The sequence below is a fragment of the Paramisgurnus dabryanus genome, chromosome 14 (genome assembly GCF_030506205.2).
Source record: "Paramisgurnus dabryanus chromosome 14, PD_genome_1.1, whole genome shotgun sequence".
Classification (NCBI taxonomy): domain Eukaryota; kingdom Metazoa; phylum Chordata; class Actinopteri; order Cypriniformes; family Cobitidae; genus Paramisgurnus; species Paramisgurnus dabryanus.
The window spans coordinates 24,447,588-24,472,587 of NC_133350.1; the positions used below are offsets into that span (position 1 = coordinate 24,447,588).

A 25,000-nucleotide genomic window follows, 5' to 3' on the forward strand; every position below is an offset into this window, starting at 1 on the left:
TTATTTTAGTTTTATTCTGTAAAGATACAGACTTGCTAATGTTTAATTTTCATTTAACTTTGAACAAACTGTTGCAGGTAATTAACATAGATTTAAATCTACAGTAAGTTACTGGCATCCAGCTGCCAGTAATACTGTAAATTCTACGGAATCTTTTTACAGTGTGCATATCAACTCACCCCGGATTTCCACCGACTGCGGAGCAGCTGCAGATCAGCTCCGCTGCGTTACGTCTCCGCACTCTGCCGTCCGCCAATACCCACCAGTTCCGTTTTTGTTGCAGAGCGGCTGCGTGCTGAAGTGACGAGGTCTCGCAAATTCACGTGATGATCGCGTGATACCTAGTTCTGTCTCTGCCCATTATGCCGTTGAATTATGACGTTTTTACAAACCAGCCCAGATCACAACACGAGATCTCGCATAGACAGAGCAGTACATCAAATCCATCCAAAATTCAAAAAATAAGAAGGCTGCTAAAACATTTATATATGCTTTATCTTTAATGTATTTATTTGAAACTCCCCTGGCTCTGTTCCTGTCTATTATTTGTTGTTTCTGTATTAATGACTTTATTTGTGTGTGTTTGTAATGTTTGTATTGCAAAGATTTAATAAAAAAACACGAGTTCTCGTGAATTCAGGTATGATCACGCGATAAAGTCATGGCTCCGCCCTGCGGAGCTGTCCGGCATCCGTCAAAAATAGAAGCTCTGCGTATTTGTGCCGGAGGGCTTCGGATGGCCGGAGCTGTGACGGATTCGGAGTGCAGTCAGTGGAAATACACACATTGACTTGAATGGAAACCGATTGACTCCGCCGCCGTTCCGCAACGGATCCGCAGCCGTTCCGCAGTCGGTGGAAATCTGGGGTCAGGCTTGTAATTTCAGAGTGGCCCCTGAGATTAAATTGTAAAGCACAGTGTTGAAGATGTGGGAACTACAACTAGGAAACAGCAAGTTCACCTATCAGTTTATAAAATAAGATTTGAAAGTCATTTATAAACATTACCGATATATTTATCAATGTCAGTCTTACATACACTAAATATCTAAAGGCTACTGTTTGGGCTCAGCAGTAAAAGCCGCAGGTAAAACAGTTCAGTATCTGAATATCCCCATGAGTACAACACATTCCTGATATAACTGCTGCCCCTTCTCTTCATCACAGTGCTGTTGCCACTTATGCCCCAGAGGTGTGGCAATGCAGTTAAATGTGTTACTCGCTGAGAGTCTGTGTTATCTGACTGCATACCTTAAACACTGAGACACGAGGACTGGATTTGAGAAACTGTACTGTTCTGTAGTGTTTTTTTTTACAAAACAGTGCACTAAAGGAATTATACTGTACTATACTACATAACACTCACACTACCAAATACTACAGAATACTACAGTAAACTAAAGCAATTATACTATAGTATACTAATGTTCACTATAGTGTTTTTACACCTTATACAGTAAATACTACATAGTACTACAGTATACTAAAGAATTTATATTATACTATCGTAATGACGCTAAATATACTGTAGTACACTAGAGTTCACAATACCTTACTTAGTAAATACTACTACTGTGTACTAAATTAGTTATACTATACTATAACACCACTAAATAGTACAGGACACGATCATACATTAAAGTAAATATACTACCATACTATACTATTGTCATGACACTAAATATACTACAGTATCTAAAGTTTGCTATAGTGTTTTTGAACCTAACTTAGTAAATACTACTACTGTGTACTAAATTAGTTATACAAGACTATAACACTAACACTATTTACTACAGGACACGATAGTACATTAAAGTAAATATACTCCCATACTATACTATTTTAAAGTAAATATACTCCCATACTATACTATTGTCATGACACTAAATATAGGCTACTACAGTATACAAAGTTTACTAGTGTTTTTAAACCTTACTTAGTAAATACTACTACTGTATACCAAATTGGTTATACTACTCCAGACTCAAAACACATCTGTTTAGCTATGCATTTACTGAATGAGCACTATGCTGCGTCCAAACTGATTGCACTAAATGTAATATTTCATTCTTTTTTATTTATCTTGTTTTTTTATTTTTAACTGTTTTATACATTTATTCCTGTTTTATTATTTTTCACACATTTAAACAGTTTTTATTAGAATTGCATTAATTTTCTATTAATTGATATTTTAAAGGGGACAGAGAATGAAAAACCATTTTTACCTTGTCTTTGTTGAATAATGGTAGTCTACCCGCATTCACAAACATAAAAAAGTGCTAAACATGCTAAACATCTCAGTCTCATAGAAATTCCACTTTTAGAAATGTCAGCCAGAAAACAGCCCAATCTGAAAAACTGATGCTTATGACATCACAGGCATCTCCCTGCCCCTCTACTTTAAAATAATTGGCTACATTTTTAGAGTGGCAGCAATGTCAGCCAATCAGTAATGATATTGCAAGTTAAACCAGTAGGGGGAGCCAAATAGGTGCAAAACCGCTTGTTTAAAATCCCCCACCCTAATAGAGCTATCTGAGAGAGGTTTTAAGGAAGCTTCTAAGGCATTACAGACCCAAACAAAAACATTTTTGTCTACATGTCACATCACAGAACAAGGATAAATACCCCGTTCAATCATTCTATGTCACCTTTAAATTCTCATGTATCTTTGATTTTTTTGTGTGTGTGTGTGTGTGTGTGTGTCTCTTATTTCTACATACTTTTTTCTCTTATACATTGTATCTCATTTCTATGTAAAGCACATTGTATGAACTATGTGTATGAAATGTGCTATACAAATAAACTTGCCTTCCCTTGCCTTACTATACTATAACACTAACACTATTAAATAATACAGAACACGGCACTACATTAAAGTACTTATACTATCGTACTATACTATCGTCATGATACTAAATATACTGCAGTATACAACTGTTTACTATGGTGTTTTTGAACTTACTTAGTAAATACGACTACATTATACTAAATTAGTTATATAAACTCTTAACTACAGTTTTACTATAGTGTTTTTGAACTTTTCTATAGTATATACTACAATATACTACACTACATTAAAATATTAATACTATACTATTCACCTTATTTTTGACGTAAATGCGGGCGCTGCCATCTTTGAGCTCATATGTGTAAAACCGGTAAGCCACTAAAGCTAATAGTAGTCCAATTGCGAGGGATACGAGTCTGCCGTTTTGACTGGTATTTTAATGCTTATTATAAAATCCAGGAAGACCGGCATAACTTGTGCAGTTAGTGGTTGCCATAATAGCTGATACAAACACAGTAAATCTCTACAAATTATTTGTTTTAGCCCTAATACACTGAAAAAAATATTAATTGAATTTAATAATTTTTTTTAAGGTAAGTGGTTGCAATCAATTTATTTAAGCTACATTTAAACAAAAGTTTTATATTTAACTTTACTTTACTAATCTTTTTTGTTTAAATGTAGCTTAAATAAATTGATTGCAACCACTAACCTTAAAAAAACTGATTAAATTCAATGAATCGTTTTTTTCAGTGTACAGGCACAACAACTGAATGTGCATGTGGCGCACGTGCATTCATTAACTGTATCCACACATCCATCCAGTAAAACCTTTCATAGAAACTGACAGTGAACAATAAATACAATAATTATTCAAAAACAACGAATATTATGCTGATAAATATATGCAGATTTAGCTGGTTTATTATATATATATATATATATATATATATATATATATATATATATATATATATATATATATATATATATATATATATATATATATATATATATATATATATATATATATATATATTATTAAATTATATTATTATTATTGCTTATATATTATTTAAAAAATTGATTACAGTACAGAATATATACAACATAAACTGCTTACTAGTTAATGTTTATAATAGTTTGTGATGTGTTTGCGCACACTTTTTTTATGTTTTAAAGGGGGGGGGGGTCAATGGTATTTCAAGCATTCTGACTAATTAACACAGTTATAAAGTTGTTTCCTCATGCTAAACATAGGCAACATGTCAAAAAAAGCAGTTGGACATGTTACAGAGTATTTCTGTGCCGAATGCACTTCGCCAGGGTTCGTACAAGTTTCGGAAAGTTTTTTTCGATTACAGGTCCAACTGACACTTCTTTATGGGCACTTCCCCCGGAAAACCCCGCCCACCCGTCAATCAGCAGGAGACGCTAGAGCTTGCAAACAGCTTATCACGCCACTCAGCTTTGTTTAATTTCAAAAGTCAACAATGGCATGAAAGATGAAGTGTGTTTCTGGATGTAAGGAAAAGACATCCAGCCTTATGAAAACGATATAGTTTATTATCCGGGGTAGCAGCGGAGTTTTGCGTGTGTGTTTGATGCGGTGGATTTTCCCAACCGGGTCACGACGAGTTGCACGCGGTAGGTAAGACTTCTGTCTTATGTTGGAAATAGTCGCGTGCATATTACATAAATGACACGAACATGTAGTGAATCATAAGTTAAAACAGTGTTGTATAGTGTTGCATGACTCGTACTCGCTCCTTCCACGGTATAACTCCTCCTTCTTCATTTTTCGTACGTTATCGGAAAGATTCGGTAAAGCTAATCTTTCTTTTATAAATCTGATTAAACTAAAGACTCTTCGGAGATATAAAGGATGTCATACTACTCTATAGGTACTCCAGATTAACATCAGAAATGCAGAAACAGCGTGTGTTACGTGAGCTTTAAAAAATTTTTTAAATAAGCAAATAATTTTGACAGACTGTCCCACTGTAGAGATACTGGTATGTCTCTGTGCTTTTATATTTGCCCATTGAAGACCCGTCACCTCCGATCAACAATATGAAACAATTGAATATATCTTCATGATGTATCAGGACACTTCTTAATTTCATCCTCACACTGGCTCATACATGAAATAATGACCGTAAGCATCACGGAAAACGGCGGTTCTGGTTCAGTGACAGTACGCGTCGGAAGTCACGCCCATAACTCGCGCAAAGCGACATGGGGCGTAGGCTTAGTGTGGATAGCAATAGTTTACTATAGTATTTTTTAACCTTACTTAGTAAATACTATAGAGCACTTCAGTATACTATACTATCGTAATGATGCTAAATATAATATAGTATTCTACAGTAACAATTTACTATAGTATTTTTAACCTTATTAGTGAATACTACAGAAAAGTTTACTAAAGGAATTATACTATACTATCGTAATGATGCTAAATATACCATAGTATACTACAGTAACAGTTTACTATATTGTATTTAACCTCTCTAGAGTAAATGCTACATTATATTAAAGGGCACAGAGAATGAAAAACCATTTTTACCTTGTCTTTGTTGAATAATGGTAGTCTACCCACATTCACAAACATACAAAAAGTTCTAGACATGCTAAACATCTCAGTCTCAAATTACTCTTTTAGAAATGTCAGCCAGAAAACGGCCCAATCTGAAAAACTGATGCTTATGACATCACAGGCATCTCACTGCCCCTCCACTTTAAAATAATTGGCTACATTTTTTGAGTGGCAGCAAAGTCAGCCAATCAGTAATGAGATTGCAAGTTAAGCCAGTAGGGGGAGCCAAAAAGGTGCAAAACCACTTGTTTAAAATCCCCACCCTAATAGAGCTATCTGAGAGAGGTTTTTAGGAAGCTTCTAAGCCAAAACAGACCCAAACAAAACTTTTTTTTGTCTACATGTCACATCACAGAACAAGGATAAATACTCCGTTCAATCATTCTATGTCACCTTTAAAGTAATACTAGAGCATTAATAATATAAAATACTAAAGTATACTATGGTTTACCATAGTGTTTCTTACTTTAAAATAGTAAATATTATAATGATTTTTTATTTTCATGTGGGTTGCACAAAGCAGGTCGTACTAAAACGTACGAATGAGATTCAAATACAAATTCATATGAAATACTCAACGCATATGACAGCTCAAGATAGCTTTTCTTATTTGTTCTCCTTTACAACAATAGCTGTACAGCCCCACGTCTTCATTGTAAGCAAACAACCTCCTCTTTGATCGATTCTGTCTGTATTTTAGCCAATAGCAATCGAGTTTCCATTTAAAATAACGGAGTAAAGCCTCTCAGTTTGTCAGGAACGTTAAGCCTCTCTATTCTACCTGTGATGATTGACATTGCTCCGATGAAAATGTCTAAATTTTCTTACTCCCCTGCTCTGCGTTCAAAGAGCTCCCTGGAAATCAATTTTCTGAGTCCCCTGGTACAGATTTGCTCCAGCAGTCTTCCTTCTGATTTTTTCCTCGTCTCTCTTAAGAAAACTTCATAGTGTCGATTTAAGAACGTAATTTGTCATTGTTTCATGCCAGTTTTATTAAACGCTGTGACTAGAGGGTGGATTAGCTTGAAATGTTTTCAAAACCATGAAAGAAACCAACATTCACAAATGAGCCAGACAGCTCCTGGACGCCCACATCGAGTCAACTCAAGGGAGACAGGCAACTGCTTTTAAAAGTCATATAGTTGAAACAAAGTTTGCAATGTATTCGCATATCAAGTGGGAATATTTTTGCCCTGGGCTTTATTTTATCCATTAAGATTTGATTGGATTAAACTTATTTTTTTGGTTAATATTATTTTCTTCTGCCTACTGAGTTTGTTACATCCACAGGAAAGTCATTACAGAGGTGCAGTAAGTTATTATATTTTAATAAAGGATTATAAAGCAAACATTGCTTTGTTCTTCAGAAAAATACATTATGAGCTGATGGATCAGGCACAGTAAGTACAGATATATCTTAGTACACTTTGTTGTTCTTCATACTGCAGAATTTTGATGACATTTAAATACACATCTACTTTTATAGCTTATTATAGCAACAATGCTGTGCTTCATGCAATTAAATACTATTATTGTAAAAGCAAATTCCTGGGCTGCTATATACTGTAAACAAATCTTTTCCCAGTCTTTTTTCCTGTTACTGTCCTCCAAAATTAATCTTTTTTACCATAGCCCCAACTCATCCATCCAGCTGTTGCATCTGCCACAGCAGACGAGAGCTATCTATAACACCCTACCATAAAAAGCCTGCTGGCAAACGATGCCCTGGTTCCTCTTCACGTGACGGCTCGAAGATAATGAGAGCTGCAGGGTCCTCTGCTGTGCGGCTTACTAGAAATCATCACCGACACCAGATGAAATGAGGTGCTTGAATATCCGCCTGAAGGGCATGGTCCCTAAACAGGGCACTTTACGAGAAGCGCAATAAGGGTGGAAAGTTCAAGAAGCACGTGAATTAAAATGCAAAATCTTCACCCGCACTCAACGCTGCAGCCACAAAATAACAGCACTCAATCTTTGCAATGCCCCAAAGCCTCGTAAATACATGCTGTGTTCCTCAATATGAGAAACAAAAGCCTCCCTCTACCGCAGGCATGGACTGCGTCATTACAAACAACTACAGCATATCCTGATAAACAACAAACACCAGACGCAAAGTGCCTTGTCTTTCATAATGGTTTCTAATAGGGGTGCATTTGCATTTGGCAGAAACTTACTGGGCTGCGTTCTCCGATAACGTTGTCTCTTAGCGCTACGAAGACTCTTAAGGTAAACCTTAACTACAGGTATACCTTTCCTACGTGTGTTCTCCGAACTATACCTTAGGATGTTGCTTAAGGTAAACCTTCTAAAGTTCAACCTTAGCGGGTGCTGTCCATGGTGGAGGTGCTGAATAGGTTGATATCGATCGCCCGACAATCAATTATTCACTTCATGTAATAGGTTTCGCTGCGTTGTGAGATAGCGGTGTTATTTATTAAAGAAACATTTTAGAAATAGTTCAAGTTAAATTTATTAGGAATATCTGGTAAAAAATATTTCAAATTGCAAACAACTAAATTCAACCTTCTATATTTTATATCAAACCCGTGCAAAACCCGCAACTTTATTTCCAAACGTATCATGTTTAAACTGCTCCAATTCATCCGCTATGCCTTGAAAGGATCATTTATATTAGGGGTTCCCAATAAGTGCGTTGCACAGGGGAAGGTGGGTCGTGCAAGTACTTGGCTGTGCATTACACTTAAAATATAAAGTACAAACTGCTGTTGTTCATTAGTTCACACGTTTATTGTGCTTGGACACTGGATGCGCAAGCAGCGTGGTTACAATGCGGATAAAGCTTAATGGACGCATTTCTGGAGCCTGTCTGTCTAAATATAACATATAAAATATTATATAATAGCCTATATAAATGACTGCTGTAGATTTTAGCTTTGATTAGTTTTAATGTGGAAATTTTGTTGATCTTAGGAGACTAAGCAGTAATCAAGTGCGCAGTTTATTTTGAATGTTTATAAAGAATATGGCATGCAGTTGCCTCAAAGTTATAAAACATTAAAAAACTTCGATGCAAAGTCGAATTAACATTAATAATCATAATTAGTTTTCTTGTAATTTTTCCCGATTTATTTAAAATACTAGCCGGTAGACTAAGATTTAACGGATATGAAATGCACAAATGAAATAGTAGGATTCGCTGTATAGCTGCCAGTATCACCAACTCCATCACCCAAAATATATATTTTAAATAGTTTCTTAATCCTGTAGCATTTAATAGTTCGCAGCTGATGACGTCCCTTTGGAAAACATAATTAAAAATCTAACAACCATCAATGTAATGATGTCTAATTATGTAAATGTTTTATTCTTTAAATATAAAAATATTTGCCTAATTAAACACGGAGTGTATTGCAACTTTTTTTTTTTTTACAAATATTTAGTCGTATTACATAGACTGCAATGTAAGCTTTTATGAAAGTGATGGCCCCTAGTGGAGTCATGTGGGATAAGGTATAACTAAGAGTGCTCCAGACCAACCTTCCGAACGTATGACTTACAGAAGGTATACGTAACTAAGAACCTTTCGGCAAACACGTATTAGCGATAAGGTACAGCTTAAGGTTCAACTTAAAGGGCGTGTTGCAGGTTAACCACCACTGTTGATTAATGGGTACATAAATCACTTAAGATATGTATATCATTTTTAAAATGTCTCAAAAAAGGTCTTAAAGACCCTTTTTTAATGTTTTTGGTATTAACGGTTTTTTTAAGCAATTCGGCGATGACGTCACGTTGGGTAGAAGTAGATGAAAGCCTCAGCCAGGGCTGGGTTTCCCGATAAAGATTAAACTTAGCACTTAAGAGCACTTTCTACGAGGTACTTAACGAACATTCGTTGTTCATTTACGTGCGTTTCCCAAAGATGCACGTGAAACGATCGTTCGCAGCTTAGTTTTAAGTGCTACTTACGAGTCGCTATCCGTTTGTCAAGTGCTGAAATGTCACCAATAGAATGACTCTAATTTGTAGCAGAAGCTTGTTTAGGCTAATGATCTTTAGCCGATGTGCACTAATATTTTTTATAATATTTTTATTATTGTTCAATGACCTTTTAAATGTTTTAAAATTGTTCATAATGAAATATTCTTTTCCGTATTTAGTTAGGACTCGTCCCACTGCAAAATGCCTTCTGCATTTTATCTTATAGTTTAGATTATTATTATTATTATTTGCTTTTTTATTATCTATGTTTATTTATTATTAGGGATTATTGCATTGTACCGTAAATATTTATTTGGTTTCTTTAATCAGATGCCATACCTGTCATGGTCCTGTCTTCAAGTCACAGTTTTAAGTCATAGTGACAGGATCATGGCAGCCCAATGTTTTGTGTGAGAGCACTGGCTTTGTTTTTTTCATTGCCATGTGCTTTCTGTCTCGTCTCCTGACCCCGCCCCCTTGTTTCCTCGTTAATCATCCCATTATTGTTTGATTCATGTCACCTGTTCCCCTCTTGATTTGCTCCCTTATTTAATGCCCTTGTGTTTGCTGTCCTGTGCTCGATCATCTGTTCATTTGGTGTGTTTGTTCCACGTGAGTTTGTTAAACCAAGTCAAGTTATATCCTGTCTAGTTAGTTATTTCAAGTCTGTTGTCTAGTTTAGTGTCACCTTGTGAGTCTGTCTGTTTATTGCCTTGTTTACTAGTGATGGGCAGAGCGAGGCTTCGTGAAACACTGAAACAGTTGAATCAATTGTGTCGAGGCTTCGAAACATGGATCGAAACCGCCTCCACAGTGACACCTAGTGGTCATTTGCACGTATTGCCATAGAGCAGCCTTGACAAGGTTTTAGACGAGCACTGACAAATTGTATCCCACATGTTGTGTAATTGATATAAGTGATCAGGTGGGAGAGTAGATAGTGTCCTAGACTCTCATGCAAAAGCCCTTTGGATCGAACCCCGGGAAACGCATTGTTATTACCGTCGTCACAATTAAGTTACATATTTTTTGTTGTTGTTTTAACATCTGTTTGACAACTACATGAGCTTTTAGGCTCATCATTGTCAATAACTATAAGCTGGTCTATTTAATAAATAAATTGAATAGAGATAAATACCACATAAACAATAAGAAATTAATCAAATATATCAAGCCACCATGTCACATCTGCTGTGTGTGGAAGGACTTAGACTACTTCTTTTTACAGATAATTTCTCCAGCCTTTGAAAAACTCCTCTCACAAAAACCCACAAGGTCAATATGCGTTTATTTCACTTTTATACAGATGTGCGATTGTGTTGTCTGTTCCCGACCGTGCCAATCAAACGCTGATTCAGCCGACCACACCTGATGAAACATTTAGTGAAACACTTCGAGGCTTCGTTTGGTCATAGTCACGTGACATGGGTGTTTTGAATCACGCTTCGGATCAGTGTTTCGACACATCTGCGCTTCGGGATCTCGCAAAGCTTCGGAACGACTGTTTCGCGTCAGCCATCCCTATTGTTTACCCCCTCGTGGGTTTTGTTTTTCTGTTTTATTAAATAAACCCCTTTTCGTTCTAGTGATGCAAAGTCCGATTCATTTTCGCGAACCGGCTCTTTTCGGACAGTTCGGCTCATTGAACCGGTTCAAAAAGCCGATTCACCGGTTCCTGACGTCATCAAGAAATGACATTACTATACGCATTTATTGTATCAATGAAACATTCAAATAAAGTCGTTTGTGTCAACACATTAAAACATTTAAATAAACAGTTGTTTTTGTGAAGGCATAGGTCATTTATTGCCTTGCATTCACAAGTTAGTAATGTTTGTGGTCACAGTTTAAATCGCGGATCATAAATAATAAATAAATATTAAATGCCAGATATAACTGACCAGTTTTGACAAGCCTACAACTTGAATAAGATTCCTAATGATGCGGATGTGTGTAAGTATAAATAATAAATAAACTTGTGTGTTAAACTCATTGGTCTTCCTTAAACAAATACAATATGATTTGCATGCAAAATAAATCGTATCAAAACCAATAAAACAAGCATATCAAGAAACTAATAAAACAAAAAACTTCGCGAATCAGGCTCGTTCAAATCCTTGGTGATTCACACGCAGTGTCAGCAACTCATTCATGAGAATCGTCGGCAATCCTCGCCTCTGCAATCATCGACAAACTTCGTTCGGTTCTAAGAGTCCGACGTGCTATTTCGGCTGTGCGTCCTGCGTCATCAACCCGGAACCTGTGCCCAAAACTAAAGTTCGATTCAGTTCGATTTGCGAAGCGGCTCGACCGGTTACTTCCTGAGAACCGGCTCAAAAGAACGATTCGTTCAAGAACCTAACATCACTATTTCGTTCATCTGTTGTCTGCGCCTGTGTTCTGTACTCCCAAACTCCTGACAATACCCTTCAAAAAAATTTTTTTACTGTAGCCTAGATGAATTATAGCAGCAAATGGTAGGAACCATTTATCAATTTGCTAGTACCAACTTTTACCAGAATTGTACCAAATACGTTTTCCTTCTTTATTAATTTATGTTTAGTCATTTAAATTTTATTTCTCGTTTGAATTTTAAATATATTATATTAAAGTAATTTAAACAAATAAACAAAGAAAACCCCAATAAATAAATATAGCCTACATTTAAAACATTACATTATCGTTATTGCAGGAGTGCAATATGCTGGTTGTCCTGCAGGTGACCTTGTAACTCTGTTGTCTTACGATGCACTTATGAATGAACGATTACTCCAGACCACTCGTAGATCTACGATGATTTTCAAGTACTACTTAGGCTACGAAGCTTTTGGGAAACAGCCCGTAATTCTAAGATGATTCGTACGATCGTTTTTACGATCTACTTAGCTTACGATGCTTTTGGGAAACCCGGCCCAGAGCCATAGAGATAGATGAGACATTTATTGCCGTTTTATTAATACTTACGTTTATAATATGGAAATCATATATACATAATAGGAAATATATAATGTTGTATACTGCAAAGTTACCCTGCTAATTATTATTTATGATATATGTGGAGATAAATAAAACTTTGCAAATCTGCTGATTCAATCCATTCATGTCCTGACCACCAGGCTAGAGAGTTTTAAACATCCTTAATCCACACTTACTAGTCTATCACATAATATCTAAAATATATTTTTATGTGAAATAAAAGGAAGTTTTGTTATATTGTTTATGCGATCATAACGAATCACACGATCATTTTATACACAGAAGCAGCGGTCAGCAGCTGCAGCGGGCTCGAATCCGACCGCATACTGCAATAAACAGGCGTTCGGCGGCTTTTTACATCAAAGGATGACAGGCTAGAAACCAATCAAATCACTGATCCCCGTATTTTTATAAATCCTGGACATGATTGGACCGGCCGAACGGGTTGAGCACTTTTATATTTGTTGAGCAGAGAGACTGCAGTTTGACCAGCGGGCTGCGGGAACCGGCCGCACATCAGACCGACAGACGGTGTTGCTAATATAACTCCCAATGTATAACTATTATCAGACCGGCCAACCGGGAAAGTCCCGACTCTCCCGACTGACACTCCGCTACTGGCTGCAGGGAAATGTGTGCGTTTTGATCGGTGTTCGAGGCTCTTACCCCGCGACCAGATGTGACGACGTGACGCCTCACTCAGCTTCCAGGATTTGAGTCATGCTGCCTGAATTCGTTTGTGCTGAAGATCGCATACACCCATTTCAGCAGGATTATGGTCCCCCTCAAACCAGCACGCACGAGTATGTTAATTGTTTGTTTACTTTCTACACGAAGTTATGCTAACGCTATCTGGCTTTCTGCCTATCTCTCTATACTAGCCCATCTATCTATCTATATGTCTGTCTGTCTGTCTGTCTGTCTGTCTGTCTATCTATCTATCTATCTGTCGTTCTGTCTATCTAGTCTATCAATATCTATGTTTTTATCTATAATTTGCATTGATATAATCTAAATATTGTACTTTACTCATCTCTCTAGTCACTCTCAATGCTCTTAAGGTAAATTCTCTCCCCAACGTGACGTCATGCAGTGCGTTGAGGGGGAAATGAGAATCCTTGCAAACGCTGTACTTTTTCGTTTTGTATTCCGTTTTGTGATAACCAACAACATAAAATACAATGGATAACAATTTAAATGTTTATTATCAACAAGCAAATTGCCCAAATTCGTGAAAAAATTTTACCTGCAAAACGCCCTTTAAGAACGACGTAGCGTTAAGGTAGTTTCGGAGAACGCATCCCTGTGCATTCAAGCTAGACATATTTATCAGCATGTGTGTTCAATGGGAATCAAACTCATGACCTTTGCATCGGTAACGCAATGCTACCAGAGCAACAAAAATTGGCATGGACCTGGTAATAGTCTTACAAAAATATTTAAAATCTTTTATGTTGTATATGGTTATTCAAACTGTGCTCTTTCGCACATTTGTTTCATTTCTTTATTGTATATCAATACTTTGCCCAAAAATACCAGTACACGTTTCGGTCGAATTGACATGAATGAGCGTTTATTGGTCTAACCCCGGATTTCCACCGACTGCGGAACGGCTGCGGATCCGCTGCGGAACGGCGGCGGAGTCAATCGGTTTCAAGTCAATGTGTGTATTTCCACTGACTGCGCTCCGAATCCGTCACAGCTCCGGCCATCCGCAGCCCTCCGGCACAAATACGCAGAGAGCTTCTATTTTTGAGGGATGCCGGACAGCTCCGCAGGGCGGAGCCATGACTTTATCGCGTCATCATACCTGAATTCACGAGAACTCGTGTTTTTTTATTAAATCTTTGCAATACAAACATTACAAACACACACAAATAAAGTCATTAATACAGAAACAACAAATAATAGACAGGAACAGAGCCAGGTTGAGTTTCAAATAAATACATTAAAGATAGATCATATATAAATGTTTTAGCAGCCTTCTTATTTTTTGAATTTTGGATGAATTTGATGTACTGCTCTGTCTACGCGAGATCTCGTGTTGTGATCTGGGCTGCTTTGTAAAAACGTCAATTCAACGGCATAATGGGCAGAGACAGAACTAGGTATCGCGCGATCATCACGTGAATTTGCGAGACCTCATGGGTCCTCGTCACTTCAGCACGCAGCCGCTCTGCAACAAAAACGACGGCAGAGTGCGGAGACGTAACGCAGCGGAGCTGATCTGCAGCCGCTCCGCAGTCGGTGGAAATCCGGGGTAATGAGTTTACATTGGGCATCAAAGTGCAAGCCAACACAAAACCAAAATGTTTGCAAATTGGAAACCTACAACCAAATTTGGCTGTTATAGATTCAAGTGAATGAATTTGCATCAAAATACCATAAAGTTTAACTGGATACACATGGTTTTGATGTTGGCAAACATATGGTAAGATATGGAAAGTGATAAGCCCATTTATTTTGCAATTCTACAAGGCATGATACTAATATTGGTTTATTGTAACACATTCTCACTCCCAAGGCATAAAAAAACTATTGTGACATGCCTTTGTGGCACCATGAAGACAGTGTATCTCTCCTTTAGCGTCACATTTGAAGCTCAGGGGTTCTCCCATTAGTGTAATTTTTTTTATGTTCAGGGAACTTTCAGTTGTTTGGCATTCGTGTAAAAAATGCCTTTAATTCTTTGCATGTGGACAGATTATATATTTTATATCTTTTTTGAAATATTTAACTTTTCAAAGGTGGAACTTTAAATCGCTTTTAATGCATGTATAACGCCTTATAATAAACAATATTACAATATGTTTATTATCTAATAAATAATCAATACATTACTTATTTTGTGGTTATGACTTTTAAGATTAAGATGATTTATAACACACAATAAACTCCACGGGCCCTATCATACACCCGTGCAATGCAGCGCAATGTGCGACGCAAGTGTCTTTTGCTAGTTTGTACTCACTACAATTATAATTTTCATGTTTAGCGTCACGTTGTTTAAATAGCAAATTCATTTGCGCCCAATTTGGCCCCATGGGCGTTCTGGTCTGAAAACAAGGTAGGTTCATGCGCATTGTTGGCGTGTTGCTATTTGGAGGCAACTAAAATAGACTACCCCATTGACTTAAACCTTAAGTCTAAGTCTAGGCTACCCTACTGATTCATTGTATATGATGACTTTGTACCTCTGGATATGCTGAGATGAAAACCTTTATACTTTTCAAAACCCTCACGCCGCTGTCCGAGTGCTGAAACATTTTGGCTCTGCAAATGTTTGTAATTTTTTTATCTCTTTATTGTTACAAATAAAGTATTTTTAGAGTTCAAACCTTTTCTTGCATATTTGCAAATTATATTTTTACTTCCATGACTGAAAGAAAACAACTTTTAAAGGTTCCATTTAGTTTTTCAGTTTACAAATTTTTCCATCTACATAGGGAATAAGCATGACCCCAGTGCAACTGGCTCTTAAAGGGGACAAGAGATGAGACTTTCATTGGTTTATTTGCACGTTCCACCTAAAACACACCCATTACGAGAATAGGAACAACCCTTTCAGACTGCACGCTAGGCGCAAAGAAAAATTTTCCTGTCGTTTAATTAGCAAAAATGGATTCGGACACACCCTTTTTTTAGCTGTGCGCTTTAGACAGCGCACTTAGATCATTAAAATAGGGCCCAGAGTGTGTAGAGATGTGAAGCTAAGGTTAATCTAAACAGTTGCTAGATTTGTCGCTAGTAACGTTTTTGAACAAAACATCGCTAAAAGGATCTAAAAGTCACTAAATCTGGAAATAAAGGCGGTAAGTTGAAGACACTCCCCATTACGTGAGAAAGTAAACCCCACCCACTGTCTAACATAGAATTTGCATAGAACTTGAATTAAACCATGAAATGAAAGAGGACGAAAATGAAAAGTGAACTTTACATTTTAATTTGATTTGCGTGAGCATTAATAAAAAAACTTTAAAACTGTATTTTCAGTTTTATTTTCATGTTTGCATTTTAATTTTTAAAGATTGTAGAAAAAAATTATTGTCAAATCATCAATTGCATTTTATTTTTCAATTTGACAGAGAAAAATAATGCATTATCAACCAAACAAAATTAAAATGAAATCATTTCATTAAATTTTTTTAACTTTTGCACATTTTGTGAACTGTTTTCTATAATGTAAATCGGGTTTAAATATTCATTATAAAACGGGCAGTTCTGGTTTTTCATTCTGATTGGTTGAAACGCATTCTAAGCCGTGATAAAATCCCCCGGTAAAACCACGGTTCAGACCACATTACATAAGTATCACTGCGACACTGTTGCTGCGTACTGATTTATTAAAATAAACACCACAGTCTTAAATCATATTTTCATTGTGTCTTTGCTGCGTCGGTGTTGGTTGGGAACTACGCTCTGTATCAGCTTGTTTATTATTATTACTGTTATTGTACTAATATAATTACAACTTATTTGTGTTTTATTTTATGAAATTGTGCTATGCATATGAAGTAACCGTTTTATAAACGCAATAAGCCCCGCAAAGCAGTGGGGTTACAGTGCAATTTATAACAACTAAGGGGGTTTTAGGCACTCCGCGAACAAACGCCCCTTAGCTGTTATAAAATGCACTGGTAACCCACTGCTTCTTGGGGCTTATTGCTTTATTTTATCATTTAATTAATTGATTTAAAATTGGCAGAAAAACCTTCATCTACACTCAGAGGAAACAATAGACTGACAAGAATGTACAATAGTTCAAACCCCGATCATAATCCTCAGCGTAACTCTATAATATGACTGATTGATAGTATTGCTTTTTTAGGACCAACAAGGGTGTTGCTGCAAGAGGTAATGTGCAGTGGATGTGACACAACATCAGTTTTCACAGTGTGCAAAACACCCTGTGGTTTTAGGGTCTGAAATTCAATGAACAGTGCTGCCTCACAACTAATATCTCCAAACGACAGGATTTCCTGTCAGAAATGATATCAAGGTACATTATCGGCTCTAAAGCACACATTAGATTCAAAATACAAATTTAAGGCTCAAACACTGGCTCAGTTTGGAGTAAAAGTAATAATAATTCATAAGCAAACGATGTCCAGATGAAGTCAGTTATCGTCTGTCAGCAGGTGGCTTTGAAGTGTCCACCAGAGAAGTAGGTTTTCTGCTAATTTTACTGAAAATCCTTAAATCCTTACTGATTCTCAGCAGAGGCCCATTTAGTTCTCCTTATGTTTAAGGCTAACAGAGGAAGAGAAATATTATCACTATCATCCAATTGCTTCCTCTATTTAACACATCATTTAACACCGAATAATACTACTTAAATGGAAATATGCATAGTTACACATATGGACGTGCTGGCCTGCTATCTTGGTTTGCTGCAGCACACATTAGCAAATGATGCTGATGTGGAATGCTGTGGATGTTATCCCGTTGCCTCAACATTACAGTGGAGCACAAATGATCGAACTGGCATCAGTTCAGGTTTTGTAATCTTGCTTGTTTTCTATAATGATTTTACAGAGCCTACAGGGGAATTAGCAAGCATTAGTAGGCTGAGGAATATAAAATTGATTTTCCAAAGATTATTCAACTTATGATGATTCATTACAATAACTTTTTCCTATTTTCACAGTTAGTACAGTACATCAAGAGAGTGTCCGTACTTCTCAAACGCAGATGCTTAGTTACATGACACTGAACATGCATTAATCTACTGTACTGTATGTAGATGTCACAGTGTTGGGGGTAACATGAAGATATTAAAAATGAATGCAGTGCAAAATATATATTCATATATATTTAAATCCACCAATTTTATTGTGCATTTTGGATGGATTAGGCATCACATGGATAAGGAGACCAGAGGTCTTGAAACGCTTCTGACTTAGGAGGGATTGGGGTTTGATGCATGACAACAAGAGTCCACCTTGTAAGGATCACGTTACCTTGAGTTCAAATAAAAGCTTTGGTGTGTAAAATACGGACAGCGCAGTGAAAAGAGCTACAAATGAACCCTTGCATTGATCCAGGACAGCGGTAAAAAAAAAAACCTTTTGAAATTGTAATGAAGGTGCTTCACAGACCATCGTCCGGTCACAGTCCTAACAAGAGAGCAGTGTGTATGATGTGGAACGCTTCGCTTTCGCAAACGCTTTACAATGAACTCTCATATTGCCTGTATTGGTAGACACTTACCGCTCCAATGGTTCTATTATAATGAGAGGAAATACACTGCCCTTTTATTGACAATATGCCATGCTCGGTAAAATCACATTGTGAATTGATCTTTATAACAGATGTAGCCTGATGGCCTGATGTAGGATCACGGTAGTCTGGTTGTCTAGTTCAAAGGTTTCCAATGGAAACCAAAGACACGGCAAGGGTGCAATAACATGCGGTACATACAATGATAAAATAATTCATCTTTTAATAATTAGGACCCAATGTTAAGCAGGGGGTCTTGTATCACACTGAAGGGGCTATTTATCTCATAAGACATTCAAATGTCACGCACATGCTTTTAAGTTTAATAATGTGTAAATATAATGTCATATATGTTATTTATATTTCATTTTGCATGATATTAAACTGTATCTGTCAAAATAATTAGCAGCATCTGGATAACTGTGTGTTATTAGTTTTGAGCAGTTGTTATCTGGGAATAACAAACTTGCAAATGTCGCGACTGGCCAATCAAAATCAAGAATTCCAACGAGCCATGTAATAAAGCGTAATAATACATTTAAGCATTTAAGAGTAATAATGATTAACAATGTGTACTTACGATTCTTAAGGATTTGGCTTATCACTCTAAAAAATTTGTGCTAAATAGCACTAAAAGCTCGTAATCATAGGGGAAACATTTTTAGTGCTATTTAGCACCTATGAAGCACTTATGAAGAACCATACAGGTGTGATATAGCACCACTATAGCACCCAATCTCACGGCAAGTCGGGTTATAGTCACGAAATATTTGATTAATTTATTCGTGTTCATGGACACGATTTTTCGTGTTTTTTTTTGTGCCATTGAGTACAAATGTCTTTTTCATGTCAGTCAACACATATTTCTATAAATAGTTGTTCATGTTCGTTGCGCGACTTTCTTTTTCGTGTCATTTTATGTATTGTTTTCTCATTGTTTTTTCCATTTTTTTTTTTACATTTGGAATGACTTTTTGGTACATTTCAGATATCCTAACCCCAACACCAAGCGAAAATAGTTTTAAAATCGGAAGAAAAACATGAAGAAACCAATACATAAAATTACATCCCCAAACCCCAAATCTAACCCTAAGCGACAATGATTTAAAAATAGGAAAAACAATGAAGAAAACAATACATAAAATGACACGAAAAAGAAAGTCGTGCCACGAACACGAAAAACTATTTATAGAAATTTGTGTTGACTAACACTAAAAAGAGTTCATGTCCATAAACATGAATAAATGAATCAAATAATTTGTGACTATAACACGACTTGCTGTGAGATTTTGTTGCCAGATTTGGTTCTATATAGCACAATATGGTTCTACACAGGTGCTATATGGCACTTAAAATGGTTCCCCTATGATTACGAGCCAGTGAACCACTTTTAGTGCTTTAGCACCGTTTGTTTTTAGAGTGTAGGGTTAGGTGCATGTAATTATGAATAATTTACTGTTATTATAGTAATTACATGTAAGTAACAAAAACACTGTTAAATAAAGTGTTAACAAACAATTTGTCAATTAAAACAGTCAAACAAAATTACACAAACAAATATTTATTTATGACAATTTACTGTAAGTGTTTAAACTGTTTGAACTGTAATTTTTGTTTTGCATGGATGAAATTAATAAACAAGGATTGACTCTCTATCGGCAAAGAGGTTTTATTCGAAGTTCTAAGAATAAATTGCTAGCATTTTTGCCTTTTTTGACTTCCACATTCTAGCATTGTATGTCTGAAGATACAGATAGACTCACCCTGCAGTTCCCAAGTTCCTCAGCACTTAAGATGATAATACCACAGTTCTTCCCTTGTATCCCCCTAAAATACAAGACACAGATGACATTACACCATTAGATGTTGAGCCCACAGTAATTACATTTACATTGATCCATTAGGCAAACATCATTATAAGAGACTCTTATTAAAAGCGATTTACAGCACATTTAGGGTTTACATTTGATCAGTCTATGCATTTCCAGCTAATCGAATCCATGGCCTTGCTATTGAGCAAATTACAAAAGTCTTATTGTTTCTGGTGCCAAAAAAGATAAAACTAAAATTATTAGGTCTTGCTTACTTTTATAAGGATAATCAAATTGGTTATTTAAGTTAATTAAACATATTATTTTAAATATTGATTATGATGAGTTAAAATAAAATTAAAACATGATGTCATGATTATTTTTTGTCCCCTTTACTCTTTGAAAATAGTTTGGAACTTAAAGGAATAGTCAATTTTCTTAAAAGAAAAATCCAGATAATTTACTCACCATCATGTCATCCAAAATGTTGATGTCTTTCTTTGTTCAGTCGAGAAGAAATTATGTTTTTTGAGGAAAACATTGCAGGATTTTTCTCATTTTAATGGACTTTAATAGACACCAACATTTAATACTTAACTCAACACTTAACAGTTTTTTTCAACGGAGTTTCAAAGGTCTATAAACGATCCCAAACGAGGCATAAGGGTCTTATCTAGCAAAACGATTGTCATTTTTGACAAGAAAAATAAAAAATATGCTCTTTTAAACCACAACTTATCGTCTAGATCCAGTCGTGATGTGTCAGCGTGACCCCACGCAATACGTCATGATGTCAAGAGGTCACAGAGGATGAACGCGAAACTCCGCCCCAGTGTTTACAAGTGTGTTGAAAGAGGACCGTTCCTACGTTGTTGTATGTCAACTGATACTAATTAATGTCTTTGTGTCAGTTTATTGTTTAAAATGGTCCGCAAATGTGCGTTTTATAACACGTGACCTCCCTACGTCACTACGCATTTACCTTAGGTCACGCTGGACCGGACCTAGACGAAAAGTTGTGGTTTAAAAGAGCATACTTGTTATTTTTCTTGTCAAAAATGACAATCGTTTTGCTATAGATAAGACCCTTATGCCTCGTTTGGGATCGTTTAGAGTCCTTTGAAACTCAGTTGAAAAAAAACGTTAAGTGTTGAGTTAAGTATTAAATGTTGGGCTCTATTAAAGTCCATTAAAATGAGAAAAATCCTGCAATGTTTTCCTCAAAAAACATAATTTCTTCTCGACTGAACAAAGAAAGACATCAACATTTTGGATGACATGGTGGTGAGTAAATTATTTGGATTTTTCTTTTAAGAAAATTGAATATTCCTTTAACTAACTTAAGCCAGTATTTAAAAGCAGTTTAAATTCTTCTTACAGTGCTATTATCATATTTTTATTTAAAAACAAAAAGGCTTGCCCTATTAAATATATCCTTACTATTATTAGCTGTATGGGCCAGCACACATAAAATCAGCTCTGTAAAAGAGAATGATAGCTGCAAAGATCCATCATGCACATCCACTTCAGGCCGTTTCCCATTAAACATGAAATCAAAAACACACTTCTTGAAAGGCATAACGTGTTTCATTAGCATTAGTGTTGTCCATATGGCTAAGTTTTCCTCTAGGATTCGTCATTTGCAATAGAGACAGATGTACTCAGTCTGTTTTAGAGCATTGGACATGTGTTCACAATTGAAAAGCATTTTGTTGACATGTTTTTCAAGCTGAAAACTATAATGGCTCCACATGACTGTCGACAAACATCCAGAGCACTGGGACAGAATTGTTGTACAACAAAGTTCTGGTTACACCAGATGGACAGTCTCTGTTTTGTCTCAACGGCTGGGGGTTATCCTGTGATGAGTGGAAGATTAAACCATTTGCAAAAAAGGGGGGTGCAATACTTGCAAAACAATCAGATGACAAATATATATGTACAATATATATAACAATATTTTGCATCCTTTAAAAAAATGTTGTCAAGAAAAAAAGAAAGAAAAAAGTATACTAGAGCCCTCTTATAACACTTAATGGGATTAATGTTGATGGGTTGATTTTGATGGTATGGAAACAAAAGATGAAGACATAAGGTAAAATTTATTTCAATTAAAATTTGCACTATTGTGTGACTAATTTATTATTATTCAGTGTTAGTAAAAACAATCAAAACATTTCAACAATGAAGAAAAATTTACCCTCCAACACCTCAATGACCAAGATTTATTTGGCAATATCTCTAAAACTTCAATATCCTCTGATCAAAAAATATATATTTTATGCTTACTGCGCAAACCGCATTGGGATTTATTAGCCTTATTAACTCCAAACTGCACGAGGTAAGAAAATGTCATTTCACCGCCTCTGTTTGGACAGAGGTCCCACAGGTGCTTGCTCACGCTCAAGTGTTTGCTAATTGGTTCATTACTTGGTCCTAAACCTCCCTCTGGAACTACCAAAGTCTTGCTTTACATTGTTGTATGATTACAAAAGAAACCTGTACAAACAGCAACAATGGCTCTGTGGAAGAAACAAACAGGAGCGTATGTCTTGTTGATGTGATCTAGTGAAGTAAAAGTTGTATTTTTAAAGATTTTCTCCGCTGGCAAATTGAATTTTCGTAGCACAGACTGCCTCAGGGCTCCACACAGGTGTGCTCAAGACTTTTTGCACTATTGTTTATCTTATTGATTTAACCAGATGTGAAGATTTAAAGAATCTCTCAAATGAAAAGCAGAATTTTAACTTCAGTCCAGTCTAACCATGACTTAGATCTGACAAAGCCAACAAATCTTATTTGTGACCCTGCCTGTGTAATTTTTTGTGAATTTCTGTTTTCTATATAAAATGTTTTATTCTACATGATGAATGAAACATTATTCATCTTTTTAAAGCTACAGAAGTGATTTTCCTTTTGTCTTTTGTTGTTTGATTAACATACTGTAGTGACACAAACATAAGCAGATGTTTTTAGGGTACTGCCACCAAACCAAGCAAGGGGTCGTTTCCCAAAAGCATTGTTAGCCTACGACTGTCGTAAGTTCTGTTACTGACAAAGTTCAACGATTTGGTGTTTCCCGAAACCAGAGTTAAAACGAACATTCGCAAGCTGCATTGCAAACTTGTATGCGTCTTGGTGTATGCGCTTATACAGTAAGTATGCTTGTGTGTCTGTGCGCACAGAAAACAGCTCATTTTTTAACATCTTCTTGCATTCAAATTGTTTAAAATGGCGTGAATGTTTACATTTGAAAGGTTTAGAAATACATGCAAATGATAAACTTTCTTTAAATAGTTATTTATTTCTGAATGATGTGTATTTGAGCGATTATAATTAATGAGGTTATTACAATTTATGCATGATTTCTTCTGATTTTCCGCAAAAATATTTTGTGTCTCTTGGGTTGGCCAGCCATCAATCTGAGCGGGCCAGTGCCACCCTGGCCCTTATGTAGCCTCGCTACTGATCTAAAGGTTATTTAGTGCTGTAATACATCCTAAAGTTGGCCTTCTCAAAGTTTTTCAAAATAAAAGTAAATTGGGTTTAAATGTCAGGAGTTCCTTGTTACTTTTGTCCTGCTAATACTTTTGCATTATTTTGAGAATGTATATTATGCTAATTTAATTTAATTTAATTATAGTGTTCATACTGTTAAAAAAACCATTCTCAACCATTCAAGTTTGTATTGTCAGTTTGCTTTTGAAAAAACGTTACTTTGGCCCCTGCTCTCCCCTATATGCTTAGTTTCTGTCTGCTTTTCATTTTGATTATCATTTGTTTATCAATTCATTAAAAATTATCCCATGTTGATCTGGTAATCTTTGAAACAGATGTTTACTAAAGACAATTAATCGTAAAGAAATACAGTTGTTGAGCTTCATACACAAAGATTGTTTAATTAACATATTAATGCTAAAGACGTTCCACAAAAGCAAATCTATGAGGTTCTGAATTCATAGACCGAATTATTATCCAGAGTCTAAGAGCAAGCAGATCATATATTTTCAGTGAGTTTGCCTAATTAAAATTGTTACCACATCTCAAATTTTTACGGTTCTGATAGTTAAAGAATGGTACAACCTCCCTGTAACCTTTATAGTATGGGGAACACATGAAGAGTTTGGTTTCAAAACCAAAGTAAATTCTTAATTTTACGTAAAATCTGATATCCGCCATGTTATTCTGTCAACTTCTCTCCATTTTTTCCAAACCGCGACAAACGGCAGTCCTCCTTCTCTGTAGAATGCAATAAATCCGCTTAACCAATCACAGCGCCAATCCACGCATTGTAAACAAGAATGGCAGCGTGTTGAAAACACACCAAATCCTAGTTTTCCTCATCTACTTTGTACTTCGTGATCAACAAACAAACAAAAACAAAATAATACTTTTGATGGGATTGATAAACCTGTGGTGGTTTTCTGTGGCGGGGAAGAAACGTAAGCCATTAAAATCAAATTATTTACTTGAGAGGCACTCCGGCCACAGAAAAATGTCAGCTGTTGCTTATTCTCACACGACAGCATCAAGCTTCTGTCATGCTAACACATTGACCTCAGGGGATCTTATGAAAAACTTTCCATTATTTCTCTACTCAAGCAGGACCAAAACATTTTCCAGCTGATCGCTTTCAAAAAAGTTCAGCGACGATGTCCCA

At 36.0% G+C, this 25,000-nt stretch overlaps 1 protein-coding gene across 2 annotated transcripts in view; it reads right to left on the reverse strand.

The window, feature by feature from the left end:
* cpne5b (copine Vb) overlaps positions 1–25,000 on the reverse strand; it is a 179,295-nt gene that overhangs the window by 70,146 nt on the left and 84,149 nt on the right. For both annotated transcript variants that reach the window (XM_065241715.1, XM_065241716.2), the window contains one exon: positions 20,293–20,356. In XM_065241715.1, coding sequence (XP_065097787.1) covers positions 20,293–20,356 — 64 coding nt within the window. The remainder of the gene's footprint in view (positions 1–20,292; positions 20,357–25,000) is intronic.